Source organism: Scophthalmus maximus, chromosome 4 (genome assembly GCF_022379125.1).
Source record: "Scophthalmus maximus strain ysfricsl-2021 chromosome 4, ASM2237912v1, whole genome shotgun sequence".
NCBI lineage: Eukaryota > Metazoa > Chordata > Actinopteri > Pleuronectiformes > Scophthalmidae > Scophthalmus > Scophthalmus maximus.
This window is the reverse complement of record NC_061518.1, coordinates 3,660,925-3,673,238: the sequence shown is the minus strand read 5'-3', so window position 1 is coordinate 3,673,238 and position 12,314 is coordinate 3,660,925. Positions and strand designations below refer to the sequence as shown.

The following is a 12,314-nucleotide window of genomic DNA, read 5'->3' as shown; positions in this document are numbered from 1 at the left end:
TTGTCAAATTTGCTTAGGAAGGTTCCTAACTGAGTGAAAGGACCCAGAAGTATTACATCAACAGCCATTAAACGGACCTTCTCGTCCGTCCTATCTACTATTCCTTGACCTCAGTCGAAAACATCATGAGGTCAAGGAAAGGTGTAAAGGAAAGAACTCACAGGACTTAGGAAACGCCGACAGCGGTGCTCAGGGAATCCGACTCTCACCAAACTACGTCATGACGCGGCGGTGGATGCTATTGACGTGCGTCTGCCGTGGTGAAACTACACATTTCTGAAGATGGACTACAAAAAACGCAGCGGCTTCATTAGCATGTTTCCGTGTTTTACCACCGTGTGACATCAGATGCCAATGATTCATATTCAACAGTAACTTACATGAGGACGAACGTCTCTTCTGGGTCATATTCACACTCTTCTTCTTCTTCTGATTAAATCGTTTACGTCCGTGCATGGCGCGTCACATTAAATATCGCTGCCGAAATGAATTGTGGGCCGTCTTTTTCTCCTTTCTTTTCTCCTTTCCTTTCTTTTTCTCCTCTCCTTTTCCTAAACATTTACAGGGTTAGGTCAAATTGGCTTAGGAAGTTTCTTAAATCTTGAAGTGACCCGCAAGTATTTGATTGGCAGCTATGATAAGAGCTGTTCGGATTCTCTAAATGCATAGGAAAGGAGCTTCAATGCTTCCTTTCCTATCTCCTTGAGCATAGGGTACACTGGACCTTCTGTGCGAAAAGAAAAGAGATATAGACGCCCCACAATTCATTGCGGCAGCGATACTAAATGTGACGCGCCATTCTCGAACGTAAACGACTCAATCCTAAGTAGAAGAAGCAGGAGAGTATGAATAAGTCCCAGAAGACACGCTTGTCATCATGTAAGTTACTGATGAATAGGAATAATTTAGATCTGATGTCGCGGTGTTAAAACACACTGAAACATGCTGATGGAGCCGCTGCGTTTTTTTGTAGTCCATCTTCGGAAATGTGTCGTTTCACCACGGCGGGCGCACGTCAATAACATCCGCCGTCGCGTGATGACGTGGTTAAGCGAAAGTAGAGTCGGATTCTCTGAGCGCCGCTGTTGGCCTTCCCTAAGTCCTATGAGTTCTTTCCTTTCCACCTTTCTACCAATAGTAGATAGGAAGGTCGTTTTCGACCGCACCCCACCTTTCCTATGCACTTCGAGAATCCGAACAGCTCTTATCATGGCTGCCCATCAAATACTTCCGGGTCACTTCGGGATTTTGGAAACTTTCCTAAGCAACTTTCGTCATTTCGACCGCCCCCATTGTGTCACCGCGGAGGTCGGCTCACCAGGTTCCTGTCGGAGAGAGCACCCCGATTCTAGCCGTCAAGCCTGGCGAGGTCTTGTCCCCCTTGTTTTACTAAAGCTGGAATCCAGCTCACGGACGCTTTTTTTTTTTGTCGTCGGAGGCCCATTCGACATGAAATAGTAGGTAAACACAGGTGCTTCTAATCCCATTAATACAAGGCGCTGTACCTAAAGAGAACAGCACGTTCAATAATGTCATTAGTAACACCTGTGTTTACCTACTAAGTCATGTCGAGGCGGCGAGACACGTTGATGAGTAGGAGTGGCCCGGATGTCGCCGATAACCTTAGTAATGACTCTGTTCCGTTCCAAGAGTCCTGCTGATCAATTCCGTTATTTACACCAGTGGCTTCTCCTACTGTGGAAAAAATGTCTGCAGTGATAAAGGCCTTGAGAGGCACGGCCGCCACCTGAAAGGTTTTTGGGGGAGTTGAGGGAATGTAATATATATATATATATATGAGACACCTCACACTCGTGTACACAGTACTCGTGTAATCAGTAAAACCGGTCACAATTCAAGCTGCTATTCAAAACATAAACGGATCTGCGATTTGCAACAGTTTCACAAAGTATTTGTGAGGAAGGTGTCTGTGCCCAGCTGGCCCCTTTCCACAATATGGTTAATGTGCCCCCTTAGCCCCCTCCATTCAATTCTCAATGTATCTCGCTGGCTGACAGGTATTAAATATATGAATGCCTATGGAATTAATATCAGAATATACTGTATAATACACATAACTGTGAGCAGTTGAGTCTTGAAATGTTGGAACCAGATTTTTATCATATGGTGACATTTGCCGAATACTTTCCTGGGTGTTTTTTTTTTTTCAAAATAGTGCGTCTGCTTTTTGGAGATAAAACCACCAAAAAGCTTCTTTTTTTTTTTCTTTTTTTTTAAATCTGCCAATTTATCTTTGTCTGTTCCACAGTTCAGACCATGAGACTGTCAGCTTCACTATATCATCTTCAAGTTTTGGACTTGCGCTCGGTTTCTTTTCCAAATAAGTTTCCCAGAATTCCTCATTAGTCAAAAGTGGCAGTGTTAGCAAAAAGAAAAGGAAGGAATATTTTTGCTGTTGTATTTCAAAAATAAATAAATAAATATTACTTGTTTTTTTGCCAATTTTAAATAAGCCTGCGGCAAATTTGACAGAGGTCTGTTTTCAGAGAGCACAGTGGTGGGACTGTGGCAGCAGAGGGAGCTTGTTAAAAAGAACAACAAATTCTGGGCTTTCATGAGAGAATGAGAATGCAGACGACTGAAATACACGCTGTGCAAAAGATCTACAGGCATTGTGCGATTTGCCTGCACCAAATGGACCTGCCTGCTCTGGAGCGGTGCAGTGGGAGTGAAGGGATGTCCACAAACACAGCAAGGGTCCTTTTACTCAATACGGTGATATTTTCACTGAAAGGTGCTTGACAAAATGACCACAGCCATTTTGTGGCAAAACCAGTATTTAATGTTTTGTTTTGAAGCCATATTTTAAGTTTCAGGCAACAGGTACAAAACACAGACATCGCTCTGTGTGCCTCAAATTAAAAACAAAATAATAGAACAAGAAAACTCTGTTGTAAATTTGGTTTTACAAAGTGTAAGGGGGTTTCAAAACCTCAAAGAATCTATGTGACTATTTGATTGTACCAAAGGCAGAATATAACAATTACAGATCAATTGAAATATAGGCTACAGTATCTTCATGCCATTATTCCAGTGCAGTCAAACTTGAAGAGGAAAGCATTTGAACCCGAGAACGTTGAATTGACAGCCGGCTCGATCACCAGAGTCGCCACACAGTGCTTTGCAGCGTCGGACCTTCCAGGCGCTTCCGGAATGGCAGCCATTCAATCTCCTTCACCATCAAATTTCATCAAATTTGAAGCAAGGCCCACGTGAAAGGCAAATGATTACAATCTGCTCTGCTGATTGAATTCCACCGGCCGTTATGCGACAAACGTCTCTTTAAAAAAAGCGGGAGCGAGTGTCAAACTATTCCTTTGTGTTCCAGTGGGACGGCTGAAGGGTCCAGGCCACAGTGCTTCATCTGGACGGCCATGTCAAACAGGTAGTCGTAACATTCGCACCTACAAAAGGAAGCAGCAATGTGAATGTGACATGAACTATTTTTAGTCCATTTTCTTTGTTTCTTAAATACTCACATGGTCTTGGCTTTTTCCCACGACTCGCCCCAGACATACACGCCATGTCTGCGCACCAGGACCGCACAGGAATCTGGGTATTCTTCCATGGCCCGAGCCATCTGGTCTTTCAAATCCTTCTCCTCTGGGGTGTTTTCAATAATAGGCACCACCAAGGTGTCGTCGTACCTGTGTATGTGCAGGGTAATAAAAAATTTAAAAAATATTAAACCCAGGCTGGAAACTATTAACTCTGAAGTGTATTAACTGGAAAAAGGTTTTGCCATTTGGCTTTTCAGTCAATTATAAATCGTGGACCGAATCCCTTGAATGAAGAAGAAAAAGAAAATACAATAACAGTAATATTTCCCATAGTATCAATAGAAACAGATTTTAATTGTTTCCTATTGCTTTGCCTTCAATTCATCATTTTTATCTTGCAAATAACTTTTTGAAGGGTATTATGTTCATTAATATTATTTTTTGCACACACAAAAAGTTCAAAATTTCTTTGTAGACTAACTTCAGTAAAAAAAAACAAAAAAACAGCAGCAACAAAGGTATTATACAGATCAACCGCACGTTTCGGCCTGTAATCTTTCAATCAGTTAATGAGACAGCACATTCATGAAATACCAAGAAAGATCTATCACATTATCTTGTACATGTAAATACCCACAGAGTATGATGAAATCGTCCTCTTCTTTCAGTTGACTTGATGTATCATGAGCAGATTTCAGACATGCACAGCCCTATGTACACTCGTTTACCAGAAAGAAACCGATTTGTGCAAATTAATGATCACCTGTGCGAACCAAAGTTAATTGCGGAGTTCCTCAGGGTTCGGTGCTCGACCCAATTCTATTCTATTTCCACAGCGGGGTGGATGTGAGAACGTAAATGTCGGCAAATGTTGCTCGAGACATTTTTCTTGCCCCCCCGAAGTAAACGGAAAATCTAGTTAGTTAAGTTAGTCCATGTGCATTTTCACAATGTTTGACGCCCCACCCTCTACCACTGTACTAAAAGTTCCTATAATGAGAGTCAAGATGCCTTCATAATCAAGATTTGACAAATGAAAATGCTAGGAACGTCACTAATCCTTGCTGCTTGATTATGTACCGATAGTTGTTGCCCGAGGTGCCCTTACGAATCCCCTTGATCATCTCCTGGTGTGTTATCCTGAACTCTTTGCCAGGATAAAGCAGCGTTGCCATGACAGCAGCCTTGGAGTGGGTGTGTATAACTGCCTGGGCCCCTGGATTTTAGCAAAGGAGAAGCAGATTTGGATTTTTTTTCTGATTATGGTCTTCCTCAAATGAGAATTGTAACAGTGCAAGAGAAAAATAAATCATCACCTTGAATTACAATGCCTTTATTTTAAAAGACTTGAAAACAACCTGCAATTAAAGGCAAAGCACCATTTCAAACAAACCACAGATTATCATTTTGTGGAAAATCTTAGAGAGTAAATAAATCCAAAGATTACAAACACTACCCTGTGGTTGTATGATTCTCAAGTTTCAAGTCACATTTCAGTTCTTGAGTTATGATGTTGAATAATGGCCAGAAAAGTTTTTTTTCTTCTAGAACAAAATTATATTTCCATTCAGCCTTTCAAACATCAGAATTATAATAAAAAGCCATTTTCTTTCTTTGTGCTGCAGTTCATTATGTATAAATGAGAACATCACTGCTTTAATTTGGAAGATAAGTGGTAGTGTTCGGATTACTGATCAGTTCTATCGCTGACTTTGGAATTAGTATGGGTGGCTTGTGTCTAACACTGAACTACGGTGACTCACCTCTCATAGTGTAGGCATTAATAAAGAGCGGTGTGCACTGGCTCTTCTTTAACATCTTCGAGGGAGGCGGACAGCTAATGTCCCTCTCCTCCATATCGCACACGAACAGGTCCTCTGGCTGAGAAACACAAATATTACAAAAGGGTATGAATTAAAACTTCAAACGCTGATCCTCATTTGGAAACTGCTCTTTTAAAACGGAGTTCAAATGTGAGCCATCGTCACAACTGAGCAGAATTAAGTTTCTGCTCACCTTAATTCTTTCCTTCTGGATGCCTGATGGTGCGATGTAGATCTTCTCTCTATGGGTGACAAAACATAAAACAAGGTAGGTATTAATATCAAGAAAAAAAAGGGGCAATAAAGTGGTTTTGGGAGGGCGGAGTAAATCCTAGTGGAGCCATCCACATGACAGAATAAGCAAACAAGCTTATTCTGTCTTTACCTCAAGGAACATGTTTCGATGTGTACTGGCAGGAAAAATCTCTGCCTATTGCAAAATGTGAAAGAAACACTAAAGCTTTTTCCAGCCATCCATAAAAGACCCAATCCACAAAGCAGTTATTGTAAGTGATTCTTTATGTTTCTGCATCAGTTTTCCGTAGATGGGTTTTTTTTTGTAGTTGGTGCTAAACTTTCATTTATCTGGAACAGGTTTTTTGTGTGTATTAGGCTCTGTTATTGTATTTTCTCTTAACTGCAAAATATTAGATTGACGTTTCAGTGACTGCCTTGTGCGTGCGCATATCACATTTCCTCAATAGAGTATTGTCACTGTTGGAAAGTTGTATAATTTATAGGAAATAAGCCTTAGATGGAAAATAAACAATTGCAGTGTTAAACATACATGAACAATGATCGTATTTTTTTTTCATTTAACTGTGGAGCAGCTTAGGAGGATAAAAGCCACTGTTCTCTTCTTTATCTAACAACAAACGTACCGGATAAAGGAGCATCCTATTGATTTTGAGTGCAAGGTTTGGTGAGGCTGCCTCAGGCTCTGAGTCATTTCTGAGTCAAACCAAAGTAACTCAGGGGGGGAAAAACGGGGCTTCACAACTCAAAATTCAGACCTGGACTCATGGAAAAATAAAATAAAAACTACACTTGAACTTTTGTGTAAAATGTCTGCTACCCGCTCTTCTGTTTGCACCATGTGTTACATAATTTCATCCACTTCCTTTTCCAAGTGTTAGATGCTCTGTTTTAATAAAACAGGTTTTAGATTCCTGATCACTATCACAGCACATTAATCATTTATTATTAAATCCAATTTTGCTAACTAATCATTTCCTGGTCTAAACAAGCAACTCGTCTTTTTTAGACATCATCCCAACAAAGCTGCTCAAAGAAATTCTGCCCTCAACAAACACTAATTTACTAGATACAATCAACTCTTTAAGCTAGCCATAATTAAATCGCTTCTTAAAAAACCCACTCTGGACCCAGAGGTTTTAGCAAACTACAGATCCGATATCTACTAACCTCCCCTTTTCTTTCTAAAATCCTTGAGAAAGTTTTCACTACTCATCTGTGTGACTTCATTCAAAACAATACTGTATATGAAGACTTTCTGTGAGGTTTTGGAGCTAATCACAGCACAGAGACAGCTTTGGTGAAAGTAACAGACGACCTTCTAATTGCCTCAGATTAAGTGGTTATGTCTCCGTCCTTGTTTTGTTGGATCTTAATGCAGCATTTGACACCATTGACCATCACATCCTACCTCAGAGGCTGGGACATGTAATTGGTATTAAATGAGCCTCCCTACGCTGGTTTAAAAGTCAAATTAATGACAATCCTCTGTGCAAGTTAATCACAGAGTTCCACAGGGTTCTATGCTCGGCCCAATTCTATTTACCTTATGCAGGTAAAAGTTACATATATTTTATTTGGGGTATTTTCTGCTTTATTACAATAGTGACAGTGGGAAGGCAGAGGGGAGGGAGAGAGGGGATGACATGCAGCAGAGTACTCAGGCCGGATACAAACCCAGGCAGCTGCAGTAAAGACTAAGCCTTGTGGTACACACTCTATCAGGTGAATTACTGGGGGCTCTAACCAAAATTGACAACTCAGGAATAGTTATCAAACACACGGCCGTTTTGAGGAATGATAACCTAGTACTGAGCTAAAGGACATGGAGTTCAGCTGAGAGTCTGAATCTCTCTTAAGATGAAAGGAAATTATCTCTTGAATCACTTTAGAGCCACATTTTTTTTCCATCCGAATGAAGGACCAGCACACGTGGAGCAGCAGTCAGTAAATTTTATTTGGTTTCATCGGACGTTTCAAGGTCTCAAGTTCCCCTGAAATAAATGTCTGCCATTCGCCATTTTCAAGCAGGGATTTGCTAATTGGTGGTGCTTTTCTTTGTAGCTGCCATCCGAAGTAAGACAGTTCAAAGATGTTTGTAATAACCTGTCAAAGTCTTCAGCTTGAAATTCTGTTTCATTATGGCAAAAGGCGTGGCCAACCTTCTTCCCCCCAAAACGCACAAATTGTCAAAACCAATATAACTGACCTCACATCAGCTTCGCTACACTTTTGTCAGCGTACAAATGTTCCCAGGAAAATCCCCACAACAGTGTTTAGCAGCATTTTCACATATGAGTGATTGAGTATATAAATAATTTAATATTTCTGATTCTCCACAATATTTAACATACAAACCCTCTTCTTATACTGATCCCTCCGCCCGTCCCCGTCACCCATTCCAGCTGGTAGAAGAGTCGACACAACTCGGGGATGAGTACTCGGGGATGCTCCCGGTCCTGTAACAGACACAAAACTGTTGACGAAATTATCACAGCTCAGGTTTTGACACTCTCTTCATCAATCAGTGTGTCACTGTCACAGAAAAAAAAAAAGACGAGTAATCTGCTTATACACAGCAGGTGTGAACACTCCGACCACATAGATTTATTTGCGGTCGCCCCGCCACGATATCAACATTGACCAACACATTGATTTTTTTCTTTCTACTTTTTCAAATGAGTAAAATCTTATTTCATCGTTGAGCTCTGCACATGTGGCTATTTGCATATAAAGTGGGAAAAGGAGATCCCATCACAAGTGGTCACTTGAGATAGGTGTATGGAGTCGCATTCTATTGCCAGGTGTGAAAACAGTTTTAGCTGTTTACACGTGATTGGATGACCCAAGACGCACATTTATGCCATGCGTGAACATAGCATCACTTCAAACAAATGCAGTTCCAAGTGTTGTACCTGTCGCGTTGTGCTCGCCTGCGTCTCCGTGACCTCTTGACCTGCCTCTTGGAAGCCATTGCCGGTGCCACACAAAGAGGACATCTCCTGTGAGGAAAAAAACAAACCATTGACGACATTAAATAACAATCCACAATGCCAAGAGAAGACGTCTGGTTTGATTTCCCTGTCATGCGAGACGGGGCTTAGGGCTCTTAAGTAACAAGGAAACAGCGTTCTGTCAGTTCCTTACTTCCTCCTTGTTTTGATTTATTCCCAGTTGGAATCAGATTTCTGCTGAAACAACACGGGGAGGAATACATGAGAACACATTTACAGTTATCAGTCATCCCTATTCTCACTTATCCTCCCACACGTCACTTAGCAAGAAGACAGTTCCTTGGATGAAAGAAGGATTACACGATGGAAAGTCCCTCCCTTTTCTTTTTTTAGAGAGTGAAAATAATGAGATTTTGACCATTACTTTCTGAGAAAATGATAAACTGTTTACACTTTTACTCCCTAAAATCTGTATCAAACCACTGCCTCCAAAAGTCCAGTGTCGGGTCAGGCTCCAGTGATTAATGTGTCAATTAAAAATGAGGATAGGTCAAACTAATCTAAAGAACACAACAAAGTTGAGGGATTGGATGGGTTGTGCTGCAGGACGCTGTTCAAACAGACACTCAGGGGGATCCTCCGAGCACTGTTGACAGGTAAATAGTGCTAGTTAGCTTTTTTTGAGTTTACAGTAAAGATTGACTGGTTCAGTGGAGGAGAATCAGCTAAGTTTGATGTCTGCAAGCTAGAATTAACCCTAGGGGTTGAATGTAAGACTACAGGAAGGGGGAATTTTGCAGTGCAAAAGTTTTACTACAATTGCTTATCAATTGGTACTGTCGCTTCTGTCCTGACAGCACAGCAAAGTGATAATTAAACAAAAATACTGTAAGAGGTGGGGAAAATACTTTTGTCCTCATATTTATTTAATAGTTATGTGTTTAATTGGAACCACAATTTAGATTTTGGTTTATTTCATCTTCAGTAATAACATTATACAACCTCCTTTTTAATTTTACATGGAAATTTACAGTTTCAATGTTTAACGGTTCCAATTATTTTAAGACAAAAAACTAAAGATTTAAATTCTAACATTTTGTTTAATTATGACACTCAATGCATTCATCTATAAACAATGAATGTAACAAATTCAATGTCTATTGTTTCTAACCTTATCCGATTTGCTCATATTTAGGCATTTAAACTTCCCTGTAAACCTGCACCAGTTTTAAGTTTTTTTCTAAGATTTTTAAATTTGAAGACCCCAGAAAAATGACATTATGAATACCAATTTATTATTTATAACATGTTTTATTATGAGTGGCACTCCAAACAATCTATTCAAAATGACAATAATTCAAATCCAACAATTCTCTGTACCAATTTGATGCCACACCTTCATAAGAGACGATACCGTTGACACATTAGCGTAAGAATTTCAACATTTACCAGTACACCAGTTCCTGATGACAACACAAAACATTGACAATAAGATCAAACTAACTGTGTGAATGTTTCAGTTTATGCTCACGGGTGGTTTCCCCCCAACGTACTGTTTTACACAACTGCGGCCTTGTTTCCTGCTAACAAACTCTGCACAAGTCGGCACACGTACTTTCCACGAGTCACCAAGGCCGCATGCAAATTTTGATTGCAATGACGTAGAAGTATCCTTGATGTTGGGGTTGTAATGAAAACGTATTACTTTATTTAAAAAAAACTTGAATGAGGGTGACATGACTGATTAAACCAAAGATACTGTGAATAAACACAAGGCACATGTGGCAAACACTTTGACAATGAGTGCAACTGCCACGATCACAGATATTTAATCATTTGATCATGCAGAAATCCCCAAAAATTGTGTTCAGAGTAGAATACCTTTTATTGTCATTGCACATTCTTTTTATATCTATTCATTTATACAGATATGTGATAGGGCTGAACGATTAATTGCATTTGCGATAATATCGCGATATCATAAATCGCGAGTACACGGGTCACGTGATACGCGAGCGAGTGGAGCACTCGGTTCCGAGAACAAGCACCAGTCACGCTGCACTAGCCTGCTGCGCAATGGCCTCAAGCTCGACAGAAACTACAGTTACTGCGACGACGCCGGCCGAGGGACGATCCTATTTTATTTCAATTTTTTCATGTTGATATCCGTGTCTATTTTCACCATTAATCAATGGTTTTTGACAAAAATTAGGCAAAATAGAGCAAGAAGAGAGAGAAGGCGCTGCACCGCCGTCGTCTCGTCTCTTCCCTCCGCCGTTTATCGGCGCAGCGAGCGCAATGCATCATGGTATATGTTGCTCGGTTGGTGACCGTCGGATGTCCACTACTTTTCACGATGCATTCTGGGATACAATCAGTGCACTATATATATATATATATATGAACGACTACACTACACGTCTATGTATATGGAATTTCACTAAGAATTCGGACACCACTACAAAATGGCGAAGGCACTACATAGTAGTTAGGGCGTGATTTCGGACACAGCCTGTTACTCCGTATGAAAATGTCTGGCGTGGCACCGTGAGGTGACGAACACCACGACTATGCGCGCGTGCTAATTATGATCGCAAATCAAATCGCAGTATCGGTTAAAAAAAATCGCCAATTAGATATTTCCCCCCAAATCGTTCATCCCTAATATGTGACCTGAAAACCGTGTTATTTTGGGGAAATGCTGATCTTAATTGTCTGCGACTTGTATGCTTTTGTGAAGGCACTTTGTCAAGCTACTTCTGAAAGGTGCTATGTAAATAAAATTATTAATATATTATTATGTAAAACTGTACAACGAATTTTTTTTAACTTTCCCCACTGGTGCATTTGCATAGCAAACATAAGTCACTTAAAAAAGAACAGTGAGTAAAAAAAGAATATGTATAAAATTATTAAAATAGAAGTATATCAATAAAATGTCTGAGCATGTAGTGCAGATGGAAGTTAAACGGATGCTGATTGCAAGTAATGATTGTACATTGTCCATAATGGCACATTTCCCAAACTTCACTACTTGGATTCTTCCTTATTAAATATGTATACAGAACATATGGCGTGTGCTCGAAGTTGTATTTACACGCTAGCACAGTAGTCACCTTACACGAACCGCGAAATGAAGCGACGTCCGATGTAGCACAAAGGTTTGAGCTGTTAGCTTAGCAAGTAAGCTAGCTGCCGGTGCTAACGTCGCCGTCTCTGCCGTCGCAGCCCTCAGACTTTTACTGAACGAATTCGTTCACCCTCCGTGCGTGGCGGCAGTTTGCTGTCAGCCCGCGAGAGCAGTGGAATATATTCACAGAGAAGCAAAACGACTCACGTTTCTTAACGCTGTTGAAGCCTGTCGCGGACACGGACCGTAGGAAAACAAAGCGACGCTACCGCTAACTGCCGCGTCATCAACACGCGACACACGAACGGGATACTTAAAAAAAAAGAAAGAAAAGTATTATCATTATTGAACAAAGATCATTATAGAGAATATTTGGCATTAAGGTTTTAATATCAACCCTTACAAAACATTCAAGGCACAAACGGATACATTAAACAAGAGTGTCAGATAATAACATAAATACATAATGTGCAAAATAAATAAGGATGAAATAAAAATAAAAATAATAACATGAATAATAATGAAATGTAGATTCCCTGAGCACCTTTCAGAAGGAGCTTCACAAAGTGCTTTCACAAAAACATATAAATCACAGACAATTGAAATAAGCATTCCAACAATAATACGGTTT

The 12,314-nt window shown here is 40.3% G+C and overlaps 1 protein-coding gene across 3 annotated transcripts; it reads right to left on the bottom strand.

Annotated features, from left to right (window-relative positions):
- Positions 1 to 2,780: 2,780 nt before the first annotated feature.
- On the bottom strand, positions 2,781 to 12,009 carry LOC118302598 (APAF1 interacting protein). Of its 3 annotated transcripts, none has more exons than XM_047331660.1 (8): positions 11,891 to 12,009; positions 8,515 to 8,601; positions 7,958 to 8,058; positions 5,538 to 5,586; positions 5,285 to 5,402; positions 4,602 to 4,737; positions 3,501 to 3,668; positions 2,781 to 3,425 (listed from the first exon to the last, which is right to left on the bottom strand). In XM_047331660.1, the coding sequence occupies exons 2-8, from the start codon at positions 8,596 to 8,598 to the stop codon at positions 3,326 to 3,328; spliced, it is 756 nt and encodes a 251-aa protein (XP_047187616.1). In that variant the 5' UTR covers positions 8,599 to 8,601; positions 11,891 to 12,009; the 3' UTR covers positions 2,781 to 3,325. The 3 variants fall into 3 exon arrangements, with proteins under 3 accessions (XP_047187616.1, XP_035484769.2, XP_047187617.1); XM_035628876.2 differs by lacking the exon at positions 11,891 to 12,009 and adding an exon at positions 11,681 to 11,833; XM_047331661.1 differs by lacking the exon at positions 11,891 to 12,009 and adding an exon at positions 11,670 to 11,831.
- Between the last annotated feature and the right edge of the window lie 305 nt (positions 12,010 to 12,314).

Excerpts from the sequence above, each read along its gene's own strand:
- LOC118302598 (XM_047331660.1), bottom strand. The coding sequence starts at position 8,598 with ATGTCCTCTTTGTGTGGCACCGGCAATGGCTTCCAAGAGGCAGGTCAA. Across the intron at positions 5,587-7,957 it reads GGGATCAGTATAAGAAGAGG|AGAGAAGATCTACATCGCAC; the intron begins GTTTGTATGTTA and ends TGTCACCCATAG. Across the intron at positions 3,426-3,500 it reads TGGGAAAAAGCCAAGACCAT|GTGCGAATGTTACGACTACC; the intron begins GTGAGTATTTAA and ends TTCCTTTTGTAG.